Source organism: Papilio polytes, unplaced genomic scaffold (genome assembly GCF_000836215.1).
Source record: "Papilio polytes unplaced genomic scaffold, Ppol_1.0 DF821288.1, whole genome shotgun sequence".
Lineage (NCBI taxonomy): Eukaryota > Metazoa > Arthropoda > Insecta > Lepidoptera > Papilionidae > Papilio > Papilio polytes.
The window spans coordinates 283,518-302,125 of NW_013527916.1; the positions used below are offsets into that span (position 1 = coordinate 283,518).

Genomic DNA, 18,608 nt, shown 5'->3' on the forward strand with positions numbered 1-18,608 from the left:
GCTACCGAGTCCCGACGGTAACCCGTACGCTCAAGACATTTCGCCAATATTCTCTCGTGTGGATATTGAAGCGTGCCCGGTTACGCTCAACTTCCATATCTTCCAATTATTATAATTTTTAACGCCATCACTGACTGTGATCTATTAAAAAAATGCAGTAATCTGGTACTTTTAATACATTTCCATACAACGTTTTATGGTTCACAGGGAACTTATGAAGATCTATCACTACAACCCTAATACAGAACTTCGGCTCTATTGTGTACAGTGTTTAAATCTTAAAATAACATTAAAACCGCGCTTGACGTAAACGGCCTATCCGACTAATCCTCGAAAACGTTACAGGCGTCAACTTGTCTCAATTCGCTTTCATCTCGATCTGTAAGCTCTACGCAGACAGTTATTCAACGACAAAAATAATTATAACCGCAAAGCGGTAGGCACAGCCCGAGGAACTCCGCTAAGCCAGTACAATTCGTTTGCGGCGGCAAAGAGCGCCTTGTAAATCAAAGGGATTCAAACATAATTAAGCTCATAATTAATGCAAAGACTTCTTTATTTATAGCCCGAGTCATTCTTAAAATTGCTCCCGTTTTGATAATACGCCCTTCTAAGAGGACGCGATTAACACGTGTACGACGCTAGTGGATAATGGAATTCGGGAGTTGAGATAGCTGTCGGGGCGTATGAAATATGACGTTCCATATGATATAATAAAACTCGGGACACGATGAAAATTATGATGTGCTTAAAAATTATCACTGGAGAATTATGTTTCCTCGAAAATTATGAACGTGCCAGCTCTAGACAGGAAGCATGTTTTGAGCGAAATGTAAGCTAACACGATCTGATTTACAACTGTCGCGTCTAATATTTTTTCGTAAATACAGTAATGACACCCCGTCGTCGTCCCTCATGGGCCCCGGCATACTGCTTCGGCTTTAAATTATGCCCGCCACCGCCGCAGCGGGACAGACTCGCTCCCTATTAATTTGTTTATATTAGAGTTGTTCACTTGCGCAGTCAATCACGATTGTCGTCAACCGCCCGATACACGATTTGTTTTCGAAAGATCTTAACCGTGTTTCGGTTATTTCTGTACAATTGAAGCTTTTAAATTTAGTGTCACCGCAACTCTCCGGAGACGCTCCAAACATTTGTCTTGGAATATTTATCGCCGCGTCTCGCAGAGTATATCATCCGGCCGCTATTGTGGCAATTGATCAGAAGCCGGCGAGCCCGCTCACCGAATTCATTATTTATTCGAGCTTAGTTAGATCTCCGCAAGCGGTCGAGTTATTTGTAGACTAAACGGCCAGGAAATTGTTAAGAGTCTATTAAAATGAGATGAGACTGTATAACTTTATATTTCTCGTTTGTCATCGCGGCTAATTGAAAATGTAAATTCTAATTTGAATTCTATTTAGTTTTGCAATTTTGTTTAAAATATCTTTATGTGTCTCATTTTGGATATTTTAATGTGTTCATAAAATAGACAAATATGACTATTGATGGTCTTGATAATTACAGCAAATTTATATCATAATTGAGATCCATCACAAAAAAACATTGTTATAGCTTGTTCAACGACATTATCAAACACAAAATGTTTTAAAAGTTTGTTATTCCTACCCTAATTGATAAGTGAGGGAAGAAGAGAATGACCGCGGATACCGCAAAACATTATTACGTAACAACCACTGAACAATTGAGTATCACATTAACACACAAAACTTTGCACCGTCCGCCGTTTTAAGCACAACTCGGCAACGTGTCCCTACGTAATTATATTACCCGCTCGAAGATACGGGCGAGAGGGCTACAACCGCATGACCTCCCGGGGCAAACGGGGATGAGTACACGCCGCAGTCGGGTGGAAATATAAAACATGTTCATTATTTTAAGGCTAATTGGGAGAGGCCGCTTGCAGCGAAGTGCCACACCGCCCGCCCACGGCAGTACCGAATTCGAGCGCCACATAACGGCCTCATTACGCCAACACATATGTACACATAGACACTGCTATTGCATTAAGCTGAATTACAACATATACCCTGTTATATACATAAGTCCTGAATCTGCATTACTAATTAATATACTGCACGACAATGATTTCTTTTACGTTCATAAAAAAAATCATCTCTTATTAATTCTTTACTTTTATATTCTAGAACATTAAATATGATAATTCTTACAATTTATTGCATTTTTTTATGGATTTCACATTTTACGTAAATAATTAAATTTTAATGTTGGTCAAATTGACTTTATCTCTCTCAAATCCCTTTTAGAAAACCGCGCTTCGTATTAATTTTCCCTGTAAATAGACGGGTGAATTTTAGAAAGAGGAATAAATCCCGTTTTTGATGATCTCCCCGCCCCAGGCGTATACGTTATTGTGAAACTTTTATATTTTGTTGCAGATTGAGCGTTGTTTTACTGAAAAACTTCTCTTTATAGGATAAAATACAAAGAAACTTGAGTTTGGTACAACCCTCGCGCTAAGATTACTCTTTTTCATGCGAAACTTTTAATTAATGAAATTGAAAGGGAATTATGAAGATGTGCTTGCTACCTAAACCTCACCCCGTTGGCAATGCTCTGTGGAGCTTTTTCGCCTTTTTAAAGTAACCTAAAATCGCTGAGGGCTAATGAAACTTTTAATTCAATTTTAGTAAACTAAAAGTTATATTTCATTTTTCAGTTTGAATTATCATAGTGGGTTTTGTATTTTTTTTATCAAGTAAATTTTTCTATGATACCTCACGAAAATAATATATGTAGTAGTATATTAATTTAATATATTTCACAATTTAAACATTTATGTAATTAAAGCAATCTAAGATTTTATTTTACAAGCTGTGGCGAATGTTATTGAGTTTAAAAAAAATCACAGTTTTATTGTAATGTATAACAAAAAAAAAAGTAGTATGTGAAGACATGGTTAGTCCACTAGGATAAGTAGATAGATTTATTTTATCATTCAAGCCTCTAAACAAATAAATACAAATCTATTATCAAATTCTCCATCAATGTAGCTAGTGTTGGAACGATAATACAAACAGTCGTCCCATCGCATGAATTAATAAGAGGCATTCGATAACATCGCAGTATCTAACGAGATTATAATTAAAAATATTACAACCACTTCATAATCAGAAGCCAATTAAAGAACAAATTACAAATAAAATGAGAAAGCATACGAAAAATAATTACAGACAATATCGAGTTGAACGTCCGTCCGATACGTAATTAGAAACAATTGTAAATACAAAAATTATAAACGAGATATCGGCCGGGTTGGAAGTAGCCGACATCCGATTCTTGTATCGAGGGACGGCCCACTTCGTCTGTACTAAAAATCGATGTTATCTCTCATATTTTAATAGGTTTCCGTGGCGTCGGTCCGGTAATTGTGCGTAGTTATCTGGTGAGGGATAAATTCAATATAGCGATGCGAGGGCCGGCCGCGGTTCCCTCCTCCCGGCCCGGTGATAAAGCTTAAATCAACACACGAAGTAATTACAAGCGCAGAACACTTCATCACAGATGCGAATAGTGATTAACTAACGCCCGCCTTCGGTTTCTGCTTTGTAACGAGCCACGCAAACTCCAGCCGAATTCAATGCTTTCGCGTCTAACAACCTAACTTAACAACGCACTTTGTTTATTTTCCGCGTGAAAGGTTAATTACAATTTTAAAACTTTACACACCAGAACGTTTTTTGTTCTATTTTACGTAATACAATTAAACATATATATAAACCAAAAAATTGCAATTTTGTAAATTTTTATTTTTCTAAAATCCGCATGATAGATAAATGAAAAACTGGAAGTAGGAAATAACTTGTTCTGTAACTTTTTAAGAGTCTTTAATATAACGTTTCGCGTAGGCCGATTCGAAATACTATAAAATTGGTCATACTAACTTTTATCTACAGTTTTAGTGTGATAGTTTGAGTACTTTCCAACAGGCGGAAATGTCCACGAAATAGTTTATTTTAACCCATCAATTATGCTATTTAATTAATAAATCGATCTTCGTATAAACGTTAAACGGTCGAATCGAGCGAGCCGAATGCACAAGAGCACTGCGCCTCTGTCATTATAATATACGGCTCGGGTCCTATATAGTTTTTAATTAGTATCTGCCCACCGATCCACGAGGCCAGTATTTGTTTAACCAAATGCAAAGACAAGGGAGATTCGGGATCTGCGATAACCATAAGGAATTCCCGGCAATTTATTTTATTTGTGCACCAGCAGTTATAAGGCTATTAATACTCGAAAAACAATATTCGAGATGTGTTGAAGGAATACAATTAATTAAATATAAAATAAATATAAACTATTGATAGTATTACTGTAACACTGCTTATTTACGGCGTTTATAGGTGAATAATCTGTGTTACATTTCGATAAATTAGAAATATCCGATAAAATATTTTCTACATTTGTTAACACTACAAAATTACCTTTTTAGCTGCGAACCAAAAAAGGCCGCTCTGATTTTATCTTGAAGTTATTTACTTCCGAGTATTTTCCTGTTGCTTTGTTGTAATAGAGAAGTTGGGAGGTTGCGTTGTAATAAGATTAATGATGTGGCTGTCAACGCAAATTAAAGTTCTCTTTAAGATTTTAATAAGGCCTTTGTTGAGCGAAAGTTTTGGATTTATGTAAATTGATAAGTTCACTTTCTTGAAAATGAGAGACATTTTATATTAACATTTAAATTTGACCTTTTAATATGTAAATGGAAAAGAAGGAAGAGTAAAAAATATTATTTTAATAGAATGCGTATTCGGAAGTAACAAACAACTGTAAGATCGAAAGTAATAATTCTCTTGCAAAATGCGTTACGTTTATGACAAGGATAAAGTGTGCATCTCGTTCTAAGTTTCAATTAAAATTTCATCGGCCTTCGCTACCGCCGTTGAATTGGCCCAATGAATGAGCGGTTTTGCATAAATGCCCGCCAGCTGTTTACAATAATCGATGATATGTTTTTACATTTTCAATTTATTGATATTCATTCGTGGTCGGACAATTTATTTGTACCGATAATACTTCAATGACTTCTGTTTATTTTTTATCGTCCGGCTACCGACGTGTTTATGAAAGGGCAGGCCTCGGGATCGTATATTTGCTCGAGGCTAATTATTTCTTGATCGATTCTAAACACTCGTTGGATTTCAATTTTCATTCATCGATCCTGACGTTGAACGTTAACGATAAAAAGAAACGATAACGGAAAGAACAAGGACAAAAGTGAATTTCTTATTGTTTCCTCTGTCCTCTCGATTGTGACTTACTTTTTGTTCGTTTGGGTATCCAAATGCTGTATTAATGTGAAGTTTGGAGGCATTGACTCCGGTTATAGGGCGTTGTTGGTGCAACTAACTGACGACAGCGGGCTGGGGCAGTTTTTCAAGACCCGGTGAGATAAGTGCATTTGCTTGTCGCAACACGTCGAGGCGCGGCGATCGCCTCCAGCCCGCCTCAATAGCCGCTCGTTCTTTATTTATATACGCCCTTCTGTAATTAACGATAGTAAAAAGAAATACATATATGACTGATTTATTCTATTCGATCTTTTTAGGGTTCTAAACTTGTGTTGAATTGTTTGAACAATTTATTCAAGAAATAAAGATCGATAATCTAAAGTTCTTACTCCGTATTAAAGTAAAACTCGTATAAAATAATAAATAAGTGTTACTTTTTCTTACCAAAAAATATGAAAATAAAAGCAAAATAAGTAACATTGCTTGAAAGCTATTTTCCCCGTGCGCCGCATAAATCTTACAGCGGTTTACCGGACTGCTAAACGCTTCATTGCTTTTCAACTGTTCCATTTATTTCATTTCTATGAGCTACTGAAAGTCATTAAAATATTCGAGTCAAAGTCATTCCTTTCCGTTACATTTTTAATTTTTATTAATTACCTATACGTTACCTGACATCTCTTTTATTGTTTATATGTGTAAATTGAAATACGTAATTACTTCAATACACCTGCAAACTTGTGACTAGTATCAATAAATTGAAGAAACGACATTTAAACAAGGCTTACATTTGCTTTTAAAATATTCATTAAAGTTTGTGAACCACGCTATCCATTAATAAAACGGTAAATATGGTAGCGACGGGACAAATGAAGGACTACAATCAAACGAATTAAAATTTGTCCTACATGACACATTGGCTACGGAAATAAGTATGAATGTGCGAGAAATTTATTTCTCGATTCTTTATCTTTATTTCTATATACAGGGGTCAATGTTTGTTCATTTGGCCGCCTAAAAATTTCTTAAGCAGATTTTGATGAAACTATAGACGAATGTTCTGTGGACAACAATTTAGGTTAGTGTCCATGAAATTTAAAAAAAAGTCATCTTTTCCAGCTCACTTGACAGTCCCAAATAAACTGAGGGGTTGGAGGTCACCCAAAGTTAAGGTTACTGAAAAAAATGCTCGCAATATGATTTTATTTTAATCGTTTAGACTCTTAGCCTTATAATGCCTTTACTAGCGCTTCAACACATGCCACGGATTCAGTTGTTTATAAAAATAATAGTCTAGACGTAAATTAAGCCCAAGTGAAACTATAATGCGAACGCAAACAAATAGAATTGCGAAGGAACGAAACGAAAATTGAACGAAGCGTTGATAAAATAAGAGAATTTAGGAGCAGAGCGTGAGGAATGAGACATCGACGCAAGAGTGCAGAGGCGTTGGAGCAGCTGACACATGTCATCGCGCAATTTATTAGCCGCTCCGAAATAACAGTGTCAGTGAACGTTCAAACAAAATGAAGAGACAACGCTCTATTAACGACACATCCACGGGGTGAGCCGCTAACAGGCCTGCAATTAAATTCACAATGTAGAGACAATCCACAACTTGTTACGGATACGTTAATTATCGATGTACCGTGACCGTATTTTAAGTAATGTTTATGAATGATTTTATATTCGATTTTTTTAAGCGTTATTTTTTGTTAGTGTTGGTTGTACGAGATGTCACAAATTGACTTTTTGATGTATAGGAAAGTTTCGAATATCGTATTCGCTAGAGGGTATAGTCGAGTCTCGTGTTCCCGGTACGTTCTAATGCAGTAGTTTAACCGCTTAATATCTGTCGACGAATGTTTGCGTCACCGCCTGCAATGCTTTCGATAATAAATTGCCTCTTATTTTAGAAATCCTCATTCACCACACTTATAGCCATGGCATCGTATCACTTACACGGCCAACACATCTCTCGTAATGACACCCGATGACTAATTGTGCGGAGTTGACTCTCTTGCAACATTGTGATTAATTATACGTTTCTTTTTGTCTGGCGAATCTTAAGCGTAATGATATCATTTTTTTGTAATAATTAATTTAATCCTTTTTCTCATAGTTTGTACAAGTCATGAGTTTTGGTTACCGATGGTTGAGTTTCGAATTGTTTCTGCAATTTCCTCATTAAAATCTGGATTGAACATGATTGCGAACGTCGGTGATTAGATAAAGAATAACCAGAAAACTATTTTTTATGTTAATAATAGTGATATTTTAAACAACGGTATAAATCAAAATTTGCTCTTAAAAGGCTCTGAAAACTAATTTAAAACATGTCGTCAATATGTTTTATACTTTAAACATCTTGATGGTATAATTTAACCGCAGCGTTTACTGTAAGTTTTGTCTTAAAAATAAAGGCGAAGGGTTACTATCGAACGACCTAATCGCTAAAATCCAATACAGTATTCAAACATATTCACAAAACGGGTGAATTATCGACGGCGGAGGCGGTCGCATCATTAGCTATCCTCATTGTACACGCATGGCCATATCGCTGGGGTATTAAGGTTATTATCAAAGGCAAAATTGGCCGCGACCGCTGAGGAAGCTGCCCAGCGAGACCTATTAGCTGTATTACATATTTCATACGATCCCCGATCGTTCGACGATTATGGGTGTATTAAAACGTAGTCGGATCGTCTCCCGACCATGGGAATATGTGCAGCCGACGCTTCGCTCAACGTTTTTTTTACAGTTTAGCTTGTGATTCGGCGATCCAGGTACATTCGCGTCGAGTACGCTATGGGAATGTAGGCGAGCTTTAATGGCTGCCGACCTTTTTACCAAAGTCTATCATAGAGCCAGGAATTGTTGAACCTTACATAGTTATGTTAAATCATACAGTTTCAACAGTTTATACTTTTTGTAACTCGCGCCCTTTTTATTTTCGAAAGCAAGCATACTTAATTTATTGACAATTCTTAGTATAGGAATTAATATTTAGCTTTTAATTTTACATAATACTAGAGGTTTTTTTTTTATTCGCTTCAACAATGTGTGAATGTTCTATTTTCTTTTGTTACAGGATCCCTTCACGGTAAGAAAAGAAATTTATTTTAATATGCGCCGACATCAGGAACTACCAGATGTTCCAGTAGAAAACCTATATCTATATTCTGTCCAGAAATAGCAAACTACACATTTCTTAATCACATTTTTGTTTCTTTTTCGGTTCAATTACACCGGGCGCTTCACATCAATGGCCAAATATCAGGGCGTAAGTATTATCATGTAATCACATTTAATGATATGCGAAATAATAGGAAATTACTCAATTATATATCTGACATATATCAAAGTCGGTGTTAGCTCATATGCATAATTACACACACATACAAGATGACAAGACGATAATTAGTCGTGCCGAAGACACATCGTTCCGCGGACCCTAATTGACGTACATGCAAACGCAATCAATATGACGCGGTAGCGGATGTCGGTCGAACACCGGGACATGCCTTGTGCTCGCTCGGTACAGTTGTTGCCTGCCCTCAAACAATCCGGGTTCACATTTACACGATCCAAAGTGATGTTAAATAATAGATATTGCATCAAACGCACCCCAAACTATTTGTTACGTTTTGACACTTACAATTGTGAATTGAACTGGAAGTCATCATCCTTATATTCCTATTTAATTATCGATCTCTCTCTCTCTCGTTCTGTGAGTATGATCTGCTTCGATTATCTGTTAAGTAAAATGTAATTCGTCTCTATCTTCCCTTGTAAAGTTCGGATTATGTGTCGATGTGTTTGTATGAGTAACAGTTTATCACAATTTGATACAAACAAAAAAAATATACGCTACGCTACGCGGGCGTTAACTGAAATCACTCACATTAGTACTATTAGATTCGTTTTGGCATCAGTCGGTAAAATGAACGAACACTTTGTGAGGAATCCCAGTCCGGTCAGAAAACACAACATTGCTTTTTAAACGCATAATATAAATTGACCTATAACAATTCACACGTCGGCGTGGACGGAAGCTGGTGTTATTTTATTGACACTAAAAAACTGGTAGACGAAATGTTTGTGAATTTCTTGTATACTATATCGATGTTAATAATGCAACCGTCTGACATTATGGATTTATATTGTCATCTGAGGGGCAGTGCTATAACATTGATTAGCGTTATTCTACTATTATTAACGGCTTCGTCGCTACGTGACGGTGGCTATGACTCTAAATTTCTAACTTAAAGCGTCCACAATTCTTACTAAACTATCAGACAACTGTTCTGTCATTATTGATTGTCGATTGTTTCGCAGCCAATTCACTGTTTAGTTTCAGAACTAAAAATCGAGTAGTGTGCGCACCTCCATATAAGATCATAAGTATCAAAGAGAGACTAACTAAAGATGTAGTGAAAAATCCACAATTTTAACGAAAATCTTGATTTCCATCAAGTACGACATACTACGAAAGGTGTCATTATATGGCTCATTAAAGTTTAGCATTGTTTAGTCTATCGGTTACTTTTATCTTTACACTGTAGATATTTACAATATTTTCTCAATTCCTTTAACGCAGAAAATAATAGAATAATATAAAAGATTTTAACTCTATTTTACGATGTTAAAAGCGAGTACGAACTTTAGCAAAATCAAGTAAGACGCGGTAACACCCACTTGTAGGCGTTACCCTCATGTTTTAAATTAGTCTCAAATGTTAGAGTCAAAGGAGAGGAGATTTATATCAGGCAAATTATAAAGCTTTGCTTTGTGCACGAACCACGTAATCCTGTTTTAAATTTATTAGCTTAGCGGGCGATAAATTAGTAAATTCGGCGGCTGGGTGACCCGGAAACGTTGCTCGAGTTAGACTTTCGTTGCAGAACACATCCAAAGCATTCTGTCCCAACTCCACAGCGATTGTTTTCGTACAACTTACTACATTTTTAACCCGCGACATCGAGATATGCTGTTTCTAGTTAAAAATACACGACTTCAGACATGTTTAGGTAATCTCATAATCAGTCAATGCGAACCACTAGAGTCATTGTTTCCGGATGATTCTTTTTATATTTCTCCATTTTGTATTGTGTTTATATTATTGTACTAGCTGTTGTCCACGACTTCGTCTGCGTGAAATTAAAAAATAAAAAAAGATAGACTATGATACTCACAGATAAAATACTTTCTAACGGTGAAAGAATTTTTAAAATCCGCCTAATAGTTTTTGGATTATTTCAATACATACAAAAATACAAATCTTCCCTCTTTATAATAATACTGGCTTTGGCCCGCGACTTCGTCCGCGCGGATTAAAAAAAAACAAATGTAAGTAGCCTATGTGTTCTTCCAGACTATCCTCTACATCTATGCCAAATTTCATCGTTATTCCTTCAGCCGTTTAGGCTACAAACTCTAACAAACATCCATCCATTCATCTAAACTTTCGCATTTATAATATTAAGTATGATTACAAATGCGTTTTGGTTTACGTTTAAAAAAGGTATTAAACACTTACCAAACTTATATAGCTGGTATTGTGGTCAAGCATTTGATATTCGTTAAAAATATAAGTGCAATCTGTCGTCAATACATCATTTAATTTACATTTTGTTTGTCGACATCAATACACGATGTATAATTGGGATGTTTTGATTGGAGACCGTTTTATATCGATGTTCCTCGTTTGTCTGTCAATATCAACTAATCAATCAATGTTTTTTACATGTATGGGACGCAATCACCTGTGCAGTATGTAAGTATGACTTTACTATATTTTATTTATTAGCTCTGCATAGATAAGGCGCCAACCACACGAGCGTATGTCACAGCAAAGTAACATCGTTCTCTAGATCACTGCCACACGGTCAACGTTACATCGCTTCATAAAATCTCATCTCAAGCGACGAAAACTTTACAGTCTTTCAATGTCAAAGTCGTCTTGATTTTAACAAGATCTACGGTATTTTTTTGTTACATTTTTGAAGACCAGGGTGTAGGTACATTTACACCTTCATTATTTCTTAAATTACGTATTAAAATTGCTGAAATTTTGCTAATTTTAATAGCAAAGTGTTTGTCTAGTTTCCAAACATCGTACAAAACAATTTCGCACACACTTTATAAAAGGTACAAACGTTTTAGATTGAGCCTAATTTCATAGATTAGATTTTCCGAGATTAATTCGAACGTGCAAGTTATCTAGTTATAATTTAGCTAGGATATTGGACACCGAATAGTCTACCCATCGATACATGGACCGAAAATGCCTCTACCAATATCGACAACCGCGGTGAACTAAGCCTATTACCACATTACACCGGATAGCGTTAACGGTAGCGGTTTGTGGTATTTAATACTCAACTATAAAATATACTTCAAATTAAAATTTGTGTCTGTACTGTGTTAATTTACTTTAATATCTACTTCTGAAACAATAATAATAGTTAGCTTATTAATCAATTAGGCTTAAGGCTTAACGCAACAACCCTCGTTTTCTCTTATTTTTGCGATCTTTTTTCGTGTTGTTTCTTCAAGAACTGTTTTTAAAAACACCGTATCGAGTTCCCTTAACCTGTTCCCGCTCCCGCTTCCGTCTTTAATGTGTCAATCGTATTGATACGTGGAAAATCGTAGCAGCCGCCGGCACTCGCTTGAAATTAACAGCGCTTCCCTCGACGCCAATATTTCTCTGTGCGACGCCGAACCTAGGACCGCCCGCCACTAACTACCCCACTGAATCAGCTACGATCACGCCTACACCTTGTCCATACTCCGATTGGTAGGTAACTCGTACCCTCGGATAAAGTAATATCAAATGTTTACGTCGCAGAACAGGTAAAGCGAACCAATTCCCTATTTGGAGCAAAGATATTTCATCAGAAACCCTTAGTTCTGGATTGGATAATACCTTAGTATTTTATAAAATAAAATGCTTATTGTTAGAATTATTACACTATTTACACAAACTATAAAAGATAATGGAAACATTTTCTATGTGGTACACTAAACACCTTATTAAAGTTATGTTAAAAAGTTTGACTTATTCCGGTCCCGAAATATTATGCTGCACTTACAACAGCGTTTTAAAAATTAAAATGACGGCTGATGATGGTAAACTAATTCCTATAACTATGCTAATAGCACCCAACTTCACCAAAATATAATCTTTAATCTGGATGCAAATCATCCTAATACGTTCCGATTATAAAGAGCTATAATTTCGACATTATATTGTCCATCAAAGTGTTTTACATATAAAAATAAAAGCCTGGCAATCAAGTAATTTGTTCCTCGACCTACTAAACTCATTTCGTGATAGAATCGTGTTTTGATTTTAGATTTAAAATATTTCGCTCATTTTTACGGAACATTAGTGAAAAAACATCTATTTTGCTAAACATGAGTTAAGTCTTTCGACTTCTAACAATCTATTTTCCAATTTCCGTGTACACTTTCAACAAACATTTTAGGCACATAAGTACAAAGAAGCTGGCTCAAATGTTACGCTGCTTAACGTTGGTACTAATTTTACATGGAATGTGTTTTATTTTCCAGACTGCAATGCATTGGGCCTGCAAGCGAGGTGACGAAAATTTAGTGAAACTACTGGCAGGTGTCGCTCGTCAAGTTATCAATGAACGTTCCGTGAGTACATTACCATGTATCTATTAGTACTTTTAATGTAATACCAATTATGGTGTGGTTTAATGTTTACTAAATCTGAACCAAGCAGATTCCGTATGTTAAATCTACACTAAGATTCTCCTTTAATGATCGAGACTGAGTTTGGCTACTGAAGGTCGTAAAAAGTATGTCAGAATATTTTGTTTTTTTTTAATTGTGATTTATTATGACTCCTATAATAAAGTTTTGTAACAGTAAATCTATCGAAATTTGCTTTTATCTCGTACAATTTGTATACTGCTCTAGAGTTTTGTTTTAATTCCTTTATCCCCATCCTGTGATGGAACATCAAGGCGTACGTACAGCAGGCATCCTTTTATTGTGAACGTTCCCCGATTCATATGAAGCGCTTTGTTTCGCTTTTCATTATGCACCAGCAAGGGAATGGAATAATTTGATTCAGTCGACGTCCCATCCCTTGAATTTTAACGCTTCGAAAGAACAGACTTTTACTAGGCTATTGCAGTTTACTATGGAAAACTGCAATAGCCACTATACTGTTACACTGCGTGTAGTAAAATGTACAAAATATCTAACACTAGCTGTTGTACGCGACTTGGTCCGCGTGGCATTTATAAAAAATGTTTAAAGTATACCCTGTGTTACTCACTGATAACGTAGCATTTAATTATACAAGATTTTTTGAAATCGGCCCAGTAGTTTTTGAGTTATTTCAAAACATACAAAAATACAAATATTTCCTCTTTATAATATTAGTATAGATTATTTTTCTCTAATCTTATTTTAATTAAAATAACGCAACGCATCTGCAGTCCATGGGCGTCGTTGATCACTTCGGTGTTCCCGTCGCTCATTTGCCCCCTTTTATTATAAAAAATAACGCGGGTAATCAAGTGATTTGAAATTATTTCTTTCTTTTTAATACGAATTATATTATCAACAGTTTAATAGCATTAATCACAGAGAATCGTTTAAATCGATTTTACCGACTAGTAGACGCGCTAATTAGGTGTTTACATTTAGAGGGTCGTAACTGGGCACTTCTACCCCGTTTTACCTAGAAGTTTTAATGTCCAATCAAGTTTAGTTGCTCGAGGCTATTTTGCCTGTTTTACGCAGCCGTTAAAGTTTCATTGCACTCTTTTTCATGTGGCGTTCGGCGGCGACATCGGCGGATGCAGAATGGGGTAAGTTCATTTTATTGCTCTGCTACTTGTAGAGTCTAAAGGCAGTCTTAAACTAACTATAGTTTAGTTTTAATATTCAACACAAAAAGTTTCATACCGCCAATATTCTTTTAATTAATATTTTTCATAAAGACAAAAAGATTTTTTTTTTCATTTAATTTTTTTATAAATTTTAATTGTCTATTCTTATACAATCACTTTTTACTTTATTGGAAGCTTTATTGCTTGCGTGATATTGTGCGTTGCGTAGATATCTAAAGCAAACTTTCACTTAGTTTCAATACATCTGTCGCATTGTAATATTCGGCGCGAGTTATCCAAGTGGGTTTAATATCTATCCGGTATATTATTCGATATAAATATTTGAAACGGGGTCGCAAACGTTATGAAGGTGGCAGATGCGAAGTTCTATGATCCAAGTTATCTAATAATAAGGCTCGGTTCACACTGACTAATATATTTGTTAGTTTGAAGAAAATTAGCTCGAACACTATAAATATTCGTCACTGATTGTATGAGTCTTAAATAAAAAAATATCCGGACAAATTGGGTAACTCCTTTTTTTAGGAAGCCGTTAAAAAAGGAGATTGATACCTACGACTTATCATATTTCTTGAATTTCATAACCGTTTAACTTGTTTTATTAGGATTTACTGAATAATGGTTGTAATTACGTTTTATATATTGCGTGAAGTATCGGTTTATGTATAGACTAAATTTATATATGTCTGAGAGTTTGGCGCAACCACAATGGCAGGAGGGCCTCCATTCTGAAATATTTTATTCACGTGATAGGATCGCCGTCCGTAAACATGTGGGATGTGATACTTGGACTCGTATGCAGTTTGTTTTTTGTGCTACGGATTTATTGGAACATAGAGAACATTTCTTTAGTACTTGGTATATTGGTTATATTTTAGACTAGCTGTTGCTCGCTACTCCGTCCACGTGAACTCAAAAATATAACAACTTTAGTTAATCACGAAACAATAAATAATTTTAATGGTGAAAGAATTTTTGAAATCGGCCACTTTTTAAGTTATTTCAATACATACAAGTCATCTCTATTAAAATTAGTGTACATTTAGATTATCTATTACAATTATAATTATGTTTAAATAAACGATATCGCATAAAAACTGATTTAAGTTTACTTGCTTAAGTAGAAATGTTTTTTTTTTTCAGGGATACACTCCTCTGCACATCGCAATTCAGTTCCGTAATGAAAATGTTTATAATCTCCTTGTAGATGTTTATGGTAAGTTTAACTTGAGTATAACACAGCCGCGATACAAGACGTTTTGTTACAGAGAAGGGATAATATGTATCTAAACAAATGGGGCAGTAGAATCCTACGGTTATAATTTATTGTTGTACAATATACTAATCATACATCATTATAGGGTGGCATTAAAAAAAACAAAAGCACGTAGCCTTTGTGCTCTTCCAGACTATCCACTACATCTATGTCAAATTTCATTGAAATCTGTTCAGCCGTTTAAGCTACAAACTCTAACATCCATCCATCCATTTAACTTTCGGATTTATAATTTCAGTATGATTAGTAAGATGTGAAAATTTTCGTGGATGGATGTTTCTTAGAGTTTGTAGAATAAACAGCTGAACGATTTCGATGAAATTTGGTATAAATGTTGTTGATAGTCTGAAAGATTACTTGGTATTCGCTTTTCTTATTTGTTACACATTCTTGGGCAAATTTTATAAAAAAAAATAATTTTAATATAAAGTTTTTTTTTTAATGTTAATATTGAATGTGGATGGCTACAAAGGTAGAGGAAGACAGAAGAAAGTATGGATTGTGTGAAAGAGGATAGCTTAAGAAAGGAGTGGATTCATATATGACGGCTGATAGAGATGTATGGAAGAGCAGCACATACTGTGCCGACCCTCCGTAAGGGATAAGGGCAACTTGATGATGATGACAATGTTAATTTACAGATGCTGATCCAAATGTGAGGGACTGGTCTGGTAGGAAAGCCAGGCAGTATTTAGTTCGTATGGACACATCACTCTCACCCGGATCCTATCGAAGTAAGTTGATGTTTACTAAAGTTTTAAACTCCTATTATAGATTCAGTCCACGTCAAATATTTAATGACTTAAGTTGCTCGTCTGAAAACATAACCTTAAATTATTTGGCGAAACATCGAACAACTAGAATTCTAAATAATAATCTGTACTAATATAAAGAAGGAAGATTTGTATTTTTTCATTTTTTTATTAGAAACTAGCTGTTGCTCGCGACTTCGCCCGCGTGAAATTATAAAATAATAAAAACTGTAGCCTATGTTACTCACAGATAAAATACCTTTCTAATAGTGAATGAATTTTTAAAATCGGTCCAGTAGTTTTTGAGTTATTTAAATACATACAAAAATACAAATCTTTCCTCTTTATAATATTAGTGTAAATAACTCAAGAACTACTTGACCGTATTTCAAGTTCTTTGTTATCACTGAGTAACATAGGCTGTATTTTATTATTTTTTAATTTCACGCAGGCGAAGTCGCGAGAAACAGCTCGTTAAATATAAATAAAAAACAATTAAATAAATAAAAAAAGGTTAAGACAATATTTTACAAAACTACGTAAAGTTTGACTATAAGATTGATTTAATTTTAATGTAACTTATCTAAAAGATAGTTCTTAAGTTTTTTTTTTATATATTTTAAACTAGCTCTCGGCTGCGACTCCGTCCGAGTGGAATAAAAAAACAAAACTGAGTGACTATCCTCTGCATATATACCAAATTTCATCGAAATCAGCCGTTTAGGCTACAAACTCTAACAAATATCCATCCATTTGAACTTTCGCATTTATAACATTAGTAAGATAAGAATAATAGTGGTAGAGCATGCTTTAACATATTCGCAATGTAGGGCTCACCCAATACCACGAACACACAGAAAACAGGCGTGAAGTGGAAGCAATTCCGCGTCTGATGTGTGTGGTACCGGAGGCCTCATTTTAGTCCCTTTCCCTTTCCGCCCTTTTAAGAGGAAAGTGGATTTGATGGTGGAGGAGACGCATAGGAAAGGAGATTGTCCTCTTTGTGTGCGTCTCCTCCTCTGTCAAGTAAGGGTAGGCAAGGCATCTGCAATAGCGGATGTTTATGTGCAGCGGTCGCTTTCCATTTCGGTGGATTCAGGTGGCCGCTACACTTTTTTCATCGCATACTGAATTATATTGAAACAAATAAAAAAAACATGCTATAATTTTTTTTTTTCGTTTATTCCAGAAAAAGAAGGATTTTTACGTATTGGATCTTTAAATGTTCGTGTAAAGAAGACTACGGAAGCTTTCAGTAATTTCCTCGGCGTGGGTGCGACTCGTTCATCCGGTTACGTTCCTAAATTAATCAGGGAAAGGGATTTGGACCGACGTTCTGATGATGGTGAACAGTTACACAAATCTTGGGGATCAGCTGATAATATACCGGTAATTATTTATTAATTATTAAATTAATCTCGAAAAAGAAAATAGTATCCCATTTAGAATGGGATTTATTATGATTTTTTTTTTAATTAATTGACCTCTGGCAGTTTTTTATATAAATAAAACTTTCAAAATTTCGCTGAGCAAAAGAAAATATTTGTCTTATGTTTATTTTTATAAATTTCAAAATTGTTTTTTTTTTTAATAAATATGAGATGAAAAGAAGAATAATTATTTACAACACAATTATAATTGGTAGTTAATTTGTAAATAATTTATTACAAATTATTTACGAAGAACTCAAATTATTTCATTATTTTTTATCTGTGTATTAAAATTAATGTTTTAATCTTTGAATGCGTGATGATTTATACATCAGTCTTTTCTTACATAAAAGAATATTTAGAAAAATCTTTTTTTCTGTATTTTACCCTTAATCTATATTTAATCTTGTTTCAATTTATGGTATTTTAAAATTAAAAATCATTTACTAATTCGTTAAGTCTTAATAAAATATGCTATTTACAAATGTTATTCGCCAGTATTTCCATATAAATGTTGTGGTTGTATTTCATCATCAAGTTGCCCTTATCCCTTACAGAGAGTCGGCACAGTATGTGCTGCTCTTCCATACATCTCTATCAGCCGCCATATCTGAATCCACTCCTTTCTTAAGCATATCCTCTTTCACACAATCCATACTTTCTTCGGTCTTCCTCTTCCTTTGTAACCATCCACATTCATTCTTAACACATTCTGGTTTATGTCCCCATCGTCTCTTCGCTGTAATAATGTTTTGGTTGTATTTAAATAAATTAAAACTATATGTATAGAAGAACGACAAGATGCCACCGCCGATGAGTAACAAAGTCCGTCGTAGAGGGGCCAGTGGTCGTCGTAACGTAGGATCTCACAGCAGAAGTACACCTTCAACTCCTGATCAGGTATGTACTATACAAACTGTCATCCGTGACGTCATCATCATCCATATCCTACTCCCGTAGGGTCGGCATGG

At 35.1% G+C, this 18,608-nt stretch overlaps 1 protein-coding gene across 1 annotated transcript in view; it reads left to right on the forward strand.

Moving 5' to 3' along the window:
- Window positions 1-18,608, forward strand: part of LOC106109502 (ankyrin repeat domain-containing protein SOWAHC) — a 43,456-nt gene that overhangs the window by 20,126 nt on the left and 4,722 nt on the right. The window contains exons 5-13 of the mRNA XM_013291023.1: window positions 8,374-8,385; window positions 8,563-8,565; window positions 11,056-11,058; window positions 12,861-12,950; window positions 14,132-14,137; window positions 15,323-15,395; window positions 16,097-16,189; window positions 17,397-17,596; window positions 18,427-18,537. Of these exons, the coding sequence (XP_013146477.1) occupies window positions 8,374-8,385; window positions 8,563-8,565; window positions 11,056-11,058; window positions 12,861-12,950; window positions 14,132-14,137; window positions 15,323-15,395; window positions 16,097-16,189; window positions 17,397-17,596; window positions 18,427-18,537 (591 nt within the window). The remainder of the gene's footprint in view (window positions 1-8,373; window positions 8,386-8,562; window positions 8,566-11,055; window positions 11,059-12,860; window positions 12,951-14,131; window positions 14,138-15,322; window positions 15,396-16,096; window positions 16,190-17,396; window positions 17,597-18,426; window positions 18,538-18,608) is intronic.